We start from the raw sequence: 12,194 nt of genomic DNA, 5'->3' as shown, positions 1-12,194 counted from the left end.
GCTTCTGGCACTATTATTAATAATCTTAACCCTGATCTTTTTCTTTCTTTTTCTTACTTGTCTAACCTTTTCTACTCTTTTAATCTTTTTAATTTTTTCTATTTTTCTGGTCTTTTCTACTTTTTATATTTTTTTTCTTATTTATACTATTCCTATTCTTTTATTTCTATTTTTTTTTTTTTTATTATATATAATTATTTCTTATAGGGATGATAACTGGATTGTGCCCTTTGTACCATTATTGGTAATCCTAATCTTGGCTATTATGGGCCTTTTTCTCTAACCCCAACTGATATATCATTCTCTTTTTTTCTTTTTTATCTTCTCCTCTGCTTCTCTGAACTCGTCATGACACTCTGCCGTCTCCCTGATAATGCCTCAATTAGGCCCTGTGCACTATCATGAGTAACCTAAATCCTGGCTTTAGATAACAATATCTTTTTTTATAACACTCTCCTTTCCTTTTTTTCTGGTCTTACCATTTCTTTTTCTCAGTTTCTTTTGGTATTCTGTTATATATATATTATCTATATCGATCTATATATATATATATCACTTTCTAGATTTGATATTTAAAATATATATTCCTCAGACTGGTTTATATTGATATCTCTAAATATATATAATTACTGAATAATACTCTTATTAAACTAATAAAATACCTGGATTATGCGCGTGTATTCTATTTTACTCTATCGAACCTTCTGCCCTAACTATGTATTAATCTGGTCTGTATGGGTGATGTTAATATTATTATTACGCATCCATGTTAATACTGGATTAATATATGTATCAAGCCTATATTTAATAACACTAAATATTACAGGGATGATAATGTCAGGAAACTGGTAATTATGTTTATTTATCACACGCTATCCACTTTGTCTGTTACTCTTGAACTACTAGCATACTGTTTAGAAGACACTGTATAGAAAATAACACAAATATAGGATATATTTCTGTTTATTATATATCACTTAGGTTATTATTACAATCTTCTATTATACTTTATCTATATTAACCTGCCGGCAATACTCAATCTAATGTATGAATATCTGGGGATCCGCTATAGCTATAGAATATATGGGATATTACTACATCTATACTGTTAACTATTGTTTTAATGTATTAACCTTAATCGCTGTCTACATATGTATAGACTGTCTTTATTAAGCCATTCGCTGCTTCAATTGTTTCTAAACCACCTATATTATTGGTACTGGCTTTGATCTTAGTTCAGATATAGATAGCTATTCTGGTGCCTGGCATTAATCATACACTATTTTACTAGCTATATACCCCTTATGCCGGTTATATAAATCTAAATACCTATCTAATATTATCTGTCAGCATCCTGATTCTTAGAAATATTACTATATTATTTCTTTGCCCTTCTACTGTCTACACTCCTACTATCCTTATCCATGTCCCTAGGCTGTCTATAGTGTAATAATCACTATTTCACTATCCTATCTATCTCATCTAGTATACCTATTTTTTTAGCTATAATCCTGTAACATGCTTAGTATATTGATATAGATTATGCACTATATAACTAGAATGTTAATATCTATCCTTAATATGTTCATTGCTATGATTATAATCTCACTAGCTATCTCGCTGAATATCTATAATGTCCATTGCTTGGCCGCCTTAGTTATTTGTCTATAGTATATTAATATCCTTAATATTGCTGCTAATATATTAATATTCCCTATCAACTTATAGTAAATGATTACCTTCTCTCTTTAAAGATATTATTAGGCCTTTTACTGTTGAATAAATGCTATTTATGCTGTTTTATCTAACTTTATTAGCTCTACACAGTATATAATATTTGTCTATATCATATATAGGCTATAGTATTATTACACTATTATAGATATTAACTATAATATCTATAACAATCAGGTCTTGTCAACCACCAGCAACATCGCTGTCAATATGACCACAGAGATATCTATAGTCATTAACCAGAACAACTTCTATATCTTAAGTTGAAAATCTGCCCAGTTATCTAATATTATATAACACTTATTGATTATAATCTAGTTTAATCAGTTCTAGTCCTGTAATTAATCTAAATATGATCAAAACCCTTTACTGATAGCTGACTTGGACATCATCAATATAATATATACAGTCTTAAGTAGTTAATAAGAATTCTATAACATATATAATATCCCAGCCTACTCACACTTCTACTGCATATCCTGCCACAATAACACTATAGGTACCACCATAATCAATATACTAGCCTGCTTCTATACTATCAGTACCATGAATATTATACTCTTGTCCCCGCCAGTGCTCATCACTGCCAACATCCACAGTGCACCACTTATGATAGCCTTAATAGCGACTATCTACATACTCCAAAACTATACTATGGGTTCTTTAATACGGGTTAATAATGGCTGGATGGCTACCTGCTGTATTACCTGTTAATAAGCTATCTACTATGCCTAGTTCTGCTTAGTAATCCATTGTCTACGCTTCCCCCCAGCTCCCCGCGTCGATAAGAATCCTAAAAACTGGTATTATCGCTTATTAGCCTGCCGGAACTGCTCCTACATTGTTGTTAACATCCTAGCTGTTTAGTGCATCTCCTGGGTATATATCCTCTTAGTAATATGATTGCTATGCCTGGTCTATATATCAATTACTGTATCTTCTGCTATCTATTAATATCTATCTTTATTCTTAGTAGCCTTTTCCTCGTTATTGTCAACCTCAAACCTGGCTATAGGCCCTAAATATTGCCATGTAATCACAATCATGATCTACTGGTATATGCTGATGTTCAACTGCTTCTCTATATCTATTTTGCTCTTCTACTGCATGGCCTATTTTATATAGTCCAATATCTATATCTAGTCATCTATCTTCTGCAGTGGCCATATAAATCCATTCCACTCAGGATACCTATACACCATGGTCTCAATATACTACTAGAATGGCATAACCAACTACTGGAAATATATAAATAACTTGCCTACTGGCCATGGCATATATTAATAAATGATCTTTGGCTGTTCACTGATACTGTACCCCTTATAATATAATACTATAAATGATATCAACCCTTTTTTGATAAATTGATTGCGGATACCGCCAAATTTAATATTCTGATATTAGATACTCAACACCTTAAGTCCCTGCCTAGGGCCACCACCTATCTAATGCTTCAATACCAATATCTGTTCTTTACTCTATCTAATGGCCTGTATTCACCGCTATATCTGCCTCTCTTACTATTATTTATCTAGCTGAATCCATTCCTAGTGTAACTAGGGGGTATTCCAAATCTAGTGATATAATTACCACTGGTCATCCAACATCCACTAATTATAGGGATCCTGGGCGTAATACTATCAGGGCTGGTCCTCAGCCACATTATCCTCCATAGTGTCCCATGCGATGAAAGGTAATTACTCGGCCTCCTTTAATATCAACAATAACACCTCCTACATCAAATGCTCCCACGCCCAGTTGACCAACCTGTGTACTGTCTCCCAGAACTGATCCATAGTGAATTGGTAATGCTGGTACATGATTTAGTCGTCCTACCACGTCATTAATCTATTAGTGGTGGTGTTATACCGGATCTTTAATCTATATATCTGGGTATTTAACATCTACTTCATTGGTATGGCCTCTATAGTAGTTATAAACCATATTACTATAGCCTGCAATAGATTCGAACAATCCTTGGTCTTGGCTATCTTTTCTTATGCCTACTAGGCTACCAATATCTATGTGATCTTGATCATCCTGGATAATTAGAGAATAGACGTCAATATACTCTCTTACCTATCCTGCTCCTTGATACCTATGATAACTAATTCATTGATGATACTACTATAGTATTCATATTTAGTTTAGCTATCTAATTAATAATCTAATATGCTGATATACCACCACAATATAGCCTAATCTATGGGACTTAATAGTTAATTAGCTGGGTCCTACGTCTTCTTAATTAGGTCCTCACTGGTTATAGACTTATTGTCTTCCTTTATAATAGTTTTAATCATCTGCTCTATAGCCATCTACTAGTCTGTTATTAATTGAAACTGGGTAGTCTGCTATTGTACGCTCTATATAATATATTGAATTATGTGCTGCTATATGTTCTAATACTTTATTATAGTGCTAGGGTCTATTTATGCTTGAAATAGGGTGCTGGGTATCTGATTTATCTATTTCTAATATATTTTGTACTGACTGAATATATTTAATCGTGTTAATATGGTCTGTTGGATTATTATGATGATCTGGGCAAATTGCTTTCTAATCTTGGCTAATACTGGTTTTTTCTTAGGATCTGGCTGGTTTAACAATACTCACAATGTCTTTCGGTGCTTGTCTAATAAATATATAGCCTATTTTATATATTTTATCTATAGATTTATCTTGTGTGGCTTATAGGCCTAGATATATATCTTCTTAGCTTCTTTAATCTGCTGCTTATGCTATATAATTATCTGCTTTATAGCCTACTTAGCCATATCCTACAGAAACTGCTTGCTGGACTGTATAGGAACTGGGTTGTTGATAGTGTCAATATTAATAGTAAATCACTGGGACCCAGGTTTATAATATATAAATTGCTAGCTATAGATAACCTGCTATAGATAATCAGGTTTAGGGATATAGATTACACGCTTACGGGGTCAACTATGTATTTAGGAATTCTTCTATGTATATTGGATACAACAATACTGTTAGATCTAGGTAACTATCTTGACTATTAAATGGCACCTGAGATAATGACATTGGTATATAGAATATTAAAGATTATCTAATAACATAATGCGTGTAATGGGCTTATAGGGAATGGTAATATAGATAATCTGTTATATATGTTCGGGGTACTGGTTATAATTAGTCTTCCGCACGACCCAGTAAAACCCAGACCCAACCCAGACCCAACCCAGACTGGGTTGGGTTTTGGGTCAAACATGTCGACCCAGTAATGGGTCTGGGTTGGACTGGGTAACCCAGTACTGGGCCTGGGGCCCCAAATTGGGTTACAAACATAACAAATATACCAAGAATTCTAATTGCATAACTTATGCATTTTGTAGTTGTATTTTTGAGTATTTACTTTACAGATTTATTAGGAAAAAAGGTAAAAGAAAAGCCTTTATTTAGAATTTACATATTTAACTAATGATATTCAAATATATCATCTTCCCGGCTCTTACGTTTCCGCCCTGATACCCGTGTCTGTGTACAGGTTGGTGGTAATGACGGTGAGCCTGGACTATCTGGTTCAGCAGCAGATAAGGAAGTCGTATCTAGTCCTATATCCTCCATTTCATTCTCTGGTCCATTTTCTAGCTCATCCTCTTGCTCCTCTGTATCACTAATTGGATTGATCTCATCCTTGTTAAGCTTCTCTTCCCTTTCTTCTTTCGCCGCCTCAAGCTCATCCTGTGAGAAGAATTTTTCAAGAAGCTTTGCTTCCTGTGCCTCTATATCGAATTTGGATGTACAAAGAAACATCATCAACTCCTCAATCGTCTCGGTCTTCATTCTCCCACGACGATAGTGACAAACATCTCGAGCAGTATTAAAGAGGCGTTCCACTCCTGCACCAGTGGCTGGGAAGGAGAGCGCATCTCGCGCAAGGGCGGCAATAGCTGGAAAGCGATATTGATGCTCTTTCCAAAAGATAAGTGGCCCAACAGAAACAGTATCTAGTTTAAGATTAGTGAACTAGCAATACATAGGTAGTGGATAATCACTGACCACTATCAAGATATTGACTAATTTCATCAGTCATCGCTCGTGGCTGTATATCCTTTCCATCAAGCATCTCCTCCAGCCTTGAGCTTGGTTGAGCTGCAGTGTGAGAGCTGTATGCATCCTGGCTTTGACTTTTTACTTGCGCTTGGTATGGGATGAGGGCTTGCTGAAAGGCGTTGCGATAGATATCTCGCCACTTCTGATCCCAATCGCTAGAGAGAAAGAATCTAAATTTATTCACTGGTGCAAGCATCGTACTGACGGCATAGATATGCCCTCGAATAGTATCGGTTTGAGCGTAGTACTCATCAAGCTTGGTCCGTCCAGCGTCCAGTGCGTCCAGCATTTGTTTCTTCCATGGGACACGCTTCCGTTGTAGCTGTGTCTGTGATCGCTCAAGATGATCAAAAAGTCGGTTGTAAATCTTGAACACATAGTGGGCAGTGACGTCTCGAGTCTTTGATAACTGGGTTGTATAATCGAAGAACGGCTCAGTGATACAGAGAAGATAGTCAATTTGGCGCCACTCGTGCTCGCTAAGTAGCATCTCCTCACAGTCATACTCTGCACAAAATAAAGAGAAGATAGCACGTAGCCGTTTGGCCCGGCGAAGCATAAGAAATGTAGAATTCCATCGTGTTTTCACATCTTGGATGGGAACAATCTTGACGTTTGTTGTCTGAAGATTGTAGAATGTCTCTCGGCGCTGGGGGCTTGCATTTATATAAATTGCAAGATAACGTACTTTGTTCAATGTAGAAGAGATCTGACATTGCTTCGCATTCTCTTGAACCAGCCTGGACTGACTCTCTGTCCACTTTGTCTCCGCGGATTCATTGGATGGAACTGCCTTAATCCGAACAAGAAGCTGATTAAGACTGAGCTGGATAACATGGGCAAGGCATGGTATTCGTGTAATAATGACACCATCTGATAAAGCTTGTTGGAGAGACGCAGCTAATGCCTTATTGTTTGATGCATTATCTGTGGTCAGCCCAAACACTCTATCTTCAATGTTGTTCTCTACCAGGGTTTCCATCAGAACACCACTTAAGTAAGACCCCGTATGTGTACCGTGAAGTGGCTTAAAACCAAGAAGCACCTCACGATAAACCCAATCACTGTCGATAAAATAACCAGTGATCGCCATAAATGCCTGCGAGAATGGAGATGTCCAACAGTCAAGCGCAATAGATATCTTTGAACCAGCAGGTAGCGTACGAAGAACCCGCTGCTGCCGGTCTTTGACCAAGCTCCCTAATCGGCGACGGATTGTATCGGCAGACGGGATCACTGGAGCGACAAGAGCAGAACGCGCTTTGTAGATAATCCGCTTAAATGATGGATGCTCGATGAGGTGGAATGGTAGCCGATTGAGAGTCAGGAATTGCAAGATATCGTCTTCCCAGTCCTCTTGTAAAAAGGGTATATCTGCTGAGATTTCGCCCTAGGAAGACATACCATAGATTAGTATCTAAGTATCGTTTCACAGTCTAAAACATACCTCTTTTTGGAGAAACTTTGTAATCTCTGCCTTCTTTCCCTTCTCCGACCGTAGGCACCCAGCTGTCTTCAGATGTTTCTGGATTGTTGATGTGCCGTGATACTGCGCTTTGCCGGAACTGTTCAGACTCAGGGAATAAGGATGCTCAAGAATCTTTCCACAGCGTTTGCACATGACCTTTGGTGTGCCATCTACACCCTCAGCAACCTGGTTGTAGCTATTCCAGATCACCGTGTGGCGATGTGAATCCCAGTTGATCTTTCTTTTCCGCCCATAGTCCGTCTGTAACCACCAGTCGATAAACTCGTTGTGTGACATCTTGTCGTAGAGAACAAACCTATTCCGGCGATCAGGTCCAACACGTATCAAAGAAGGAGGAACGAGGAGGTCATCTGGCCGGTGGAAGCCAGAATCAATTGTATGATGACTTGCGGATGGAGTGATTTGTTGCGTTGAGAGAGATGGAAGATCATCAATATCTCCACTATAAAGTGACGATGTGAAGTCGGAAAGCTGGCTTTGAGACATGACAAAAGATATGTAAGCATCACGAAGGGGAGAGGTAAAGGGAAAATATGAATAACATACTGAGATGGAAAAGCACTACAATTAGAAAAATGAGAAAAATGAGAAAGTCAAGTTAATTGATATGTCAGATGGAATGAATCCTTGTCCTCTCATTCATTGGTTTGGTATACTGATATTATGTGGACCTAATGCATTATCCCTGTAATAACCCAGTAATAGCCCAGAGACAACCCAGAGAACCCAGTCAAGGCCCAGTCAAACCCCAGTCAAACCCCAATTCCCACCCCAGTTTCCCCAAGCCTAGCCAAAAAAATTCATCCCGTCCTACTTTCAAAGTTGAAGCCTTCGACTTAAATGTAGATATCTAGGTATTCTGACAAGCGTCGGAATTATCAATAGAACGGTTTGATATTCTGACAACAGTAGAACATTTAAACAGTTCAATACATTCTAATATTCCCCGAAATATTTATTTGATTCATGTAGAAATGTATAATGTGTGAATATATGTTTAACATATATAACTACATCGGTACGACGATAGATGCGCATTTTCCCACCACACCGTAGATACGGCCTTTCCATGTAGAACGAGGCATTGTAAAAGATAAGCAACAGTGAATTCGATATGCCCTTTTCATATTTAAGAAATTCCTTAAAGATTTCATTGATTTCCTGGTAGAAAGTGTTCTATTTCAGTGTAAACATCAAAACGGGAAAAATGACGGCGTGTAATTTAAATAATTATACCATAATTTATGCCGGAACTGGGTCGAAATGGGTTATTTCTGGGTTTTCTGGGGCCCCAGTGACTGGGCCTGGGTTGGGCCTGGGTTATGAAGCTTCGACCCAGACCCAGACCGGGTTGGGTTTTGGGTCGTGACCTTCGACCCAAAATGGGTTATGCGGAAGTCTAGTTATAATATTCACAGAATGATGATATATATCAGCTATGGCGCTCAGTCTAATATGTGGGTTGATGTAAATGTTTGTCCAATTGACTATCTAATACTATCTAATAACATAAACAACAAATCATAACCTAGTATTTAGGCTTATATTATAATATCTGTGTAATATTTAGCATTGCTATGTTTCTATAAATATATTAAATAATGGATAGTAGTCCCCCTAACTAGGATATAAAAATAACTCTAAAATTACACTAAAATAACCTTAAATTTTTATCACTTTTCTATTTTAGGTAATAATTATAGTTTTAATTAGATATAACATTTCTATATCTTAATTATCTTAAAATATAACCTTAATAATTTTTAATAACTTATAATAACATAGCTAATTAATTAAATATACTTAAACTAATACTATATATTAATAACAGCGTCATATATCCCTAGTCTAAATTTAAGCTTCTACCTTAATATAAATACAGGTGTGGAGAGTCAGTTAAATTAAAAAAACTAACCAACTCTCTTTTGCCTAGTATAACGCTAATGTTTATTAATAAAATAAAATCAACAGACTAGTCAGTTGCTTTTCCATTGATGATAGACAAAGAACAAAACAAACCCGAACCACCCAGGGGTATCTAAACATAAGCCCCACAGGGCACCGCACCAGAACACTAGGATATTCATAAAAAGCCCCGAAGGGCAAGCAAACACATTTCAATTCAGGCCTAAAAGCCGCGGTATCGCCACATAAGAAGGAATTTTTCAGACATATCCCCAATAATAGAGATAGTCACCAAAAGCATAAGTTGTCTTGTGCACCCCAGCCAGCAGATATGCGAGTTCAGGATTAAACCTGGCACTATAACCACCAAAGGGTTCCCTATAACCAGGGGCAGATAACCTGCGCTACATATAGGGCAACATAGTCAGCCCATACAGGGCAGTAACACCCAATATAGGACTGCTGAAGAGGGCAGAGTATCAGCTTATAGACTGCTGGACAATAGCTGAGAGATCTACTATTATAATAATAGGCAAATCACCCTATATCGCCATAGCAAAAGCAGAACTACCTATACTAGTTAAGGGCTTAGCCGAATAAGGATCAGACCAATAACACATTACTATATCTAATACCTTGACGGTATTCTTTTAACCAGTAGTATAGATTACTATTAGTTCTATAGTTGTGGTAGTCTGATCAAGCTATTCTGTAAAAACCTAACAAATATTAATACCTGCGGAAATACATAGGCGAAAGAGAAACTCACTAAATAGCACTTAACTATAGACTTTTTTAACCCTTTATACTGGGGACAGGGTTCGTCACCATGGCTAGGGTACTCTAGATCAAGATCACAGCCTAACAACCGCAGGCATCGCTGGCAAAGCAGGAAATGTGTCTCTAGGAGACGTGTATGAGATCTACAACAGAGTAAGAAGGTCGGCGTGTTAGATAGCACAGTATCAGCTTCGTCGTCTTTATCATTGTCGTTGTTTTTGTCCTCGACGTTATCCCTATTGGTATTGGTAGGGAAGGGGGAGTATATATGCTTCTTTATAGAGAGAAGAATAGTGGTGGACTTGTCTTTCTTTAAGAATGACTTTTTTAATGATTTCTTCTATACTATAGACTGTAGTGTATTAGTAGCTATATTACTAGTAGTATGTATTGGCCAGATACAGCTTAATACAGAGATATCCTTGCTAGAGGATGAGATAATTAGTAAAATAGCTAGAAAGTAATAAGGGGTCTTTTTTTTTAAAGCTATTCTACAAACTATTAATAAATAATGAACTGAGTAAATGTTCAAATAAATATTGTAATTAATATAAAATAACCAGTAGAAGATATATCACTTACATTCAGACAGTATAAATAAATAAAAGAGCAGGAGGGATAAGCATAGAGTCAGTAGCAGCACAATAAACTATTTAGTAATAAGAAAGAAGAAACAAATAATAGCCTAACCCACAAATGATATATTAATAACACGCGTAGATAGGTCTATACACTATATATGCTAGTCCCTATAACAATGGTGTCTGAGCTTATTTATATCTTCTATAAGAATCTATATAAAGAACATTGGCGCAGCTTCTAAGAAAAGGGGGGGTAATGTGAGGCTGTGAGATCTTTGGGATGTATTAGATACCGTACCTTATTATATTAGCCTTACAGAGGGTTGCTAAGCCATTAATGAAGTGGTATATATATACTGACCTTTGCATAGGGGTTGCTAAAGGTCAGCAATCAGTTTGACTACCTAGCGAACCATAGCTTTACTATCAAATCCAACTCTTGCCTGCTCTCTATATAATATCCTCACATAATATACCTAGTAGAAGGTAATAAAGAGTATCTAATTAATAGTATACTTAACAAATAGATTATATATTAGGACTATAGATATATAAAATAATATCTTATCTATTAGACTAGATATATATGACTTATATAGGAATCTACCTGGTCTATAGAAGACACTAAAGCATTTAATCACTAGCTTTAACACTATAACACCTCTGCTAAAGAAGGGGAATAATATTAGGATCCTAGCTTTTAAGATACTTAGGCTTTACTCTTATAAAATAACCACACCTGATCTATATCTAATCTACCATAGAAGAACCCTTTAATACTATACTAGATTTACTAGGATATCTCTAGGATCTATACTCACCTGTATCGACAATACAAACCCCTGTAAACCTTTTCCTTCTCTTTCTCATGTTTGAATCTACTCAATTCCTGGACCTACATTAGGCCAGTAAGACGGGACCTAGCCCGTAACAGATTGCCTTATACAACCTTCTTATCTTGCCTTCTGTTAGCAGAATACCCACCCCGATTCATATCTTGGTGACGAGTTGTTGAACCGATTGACAGCGGCATCTGGTGCGTCCTGAAGGTCTCACGGCCTCACAGATAAATAAAGATTTAAGATTAAAATATTAATAAAATATTTATTGTAGCTGTATAGACTATACTAAATATAAAGAGATTAAGATAAAGAAAAGTCTATCTTTAACTAAAGTACTAACTATAGCTAAGTATTAGCTATACTAGTTATAAGAAAGATAAAGATAAAATATAGTAATACTTATTATAATATAATATATTTTTTCTAAAGATATTAATTTTTATCTAAAAGTATAATTTTCTAAAATAATAAATATAGAAAAAGAATCTAACTACTAGGATTTATAGGAAAGTTTTATTTTATATGTTTAGGTAATTAGCTTGATCTCTTATGGTTCTAGGGTGAGGCTATTCCCAGATCTGGCACTGTGGATTAGGGTTGATGCCCTTCCTGCCTGAGGCCTCCCATCCGGCCACGAGGCCGCTCCTACCCTTGGGGATAGCCTCAGGTTCAGCCGTCACAGGCTATCTATATATTTAATTATATGTATTTAGTATGTCATCTAGATTGTATATTTTAAGAGGAGAGAAATTGTAATATATAATGTAACCTAAAATAAGCTCACAT

The 12,194-nt window shown here is 36.3% G+C and overlaps 1 protein-coding gene across 1 annotated transcript; it reads right to left on the bottom strand.

The window, feature by feature from the left end:
* Positions 1–5,172: 5,172 nt before the first annotated feature.
* Positions 5,173–7,786, bottom strand: TRUGW13939_02463 (uncharacterized protein; the record flags this gene model as incomplete). The annotated part of the gene is made up of 3 exons (XM_035485657.1): positions 5,173–5,705; positions 5,758–7,201; positions 7,259–7,786. 3 exons carry the CDS (start codon positions 7,784–7,786, stop codon positions 5,173–5,175), a joined length of 2,505 nt encoding a protein of 834 aa, XP_035341550.1.
* Between the last annotated feature and the right edge of the window lie 4,408 nt (positions 7,787–12,194).

Source organism: Talaromyces rugulosus, chromosome I (assembly GCF_013368755.1).
Source record: "Talaromyces rugulosus chromosome I, complete sequence".
NCBI lineage: Eukaryota > Fungi > Ascomycota > Eurotiomycetes > Eurotiales > Trichocomaceae > Talaromyces > Talaromyces rugulosus.
The sequence above is the reverse complement of the archived record's forward strand: the minus strand, read 5'-3'. Positions and strand labels throughout refer to the sequence as shown.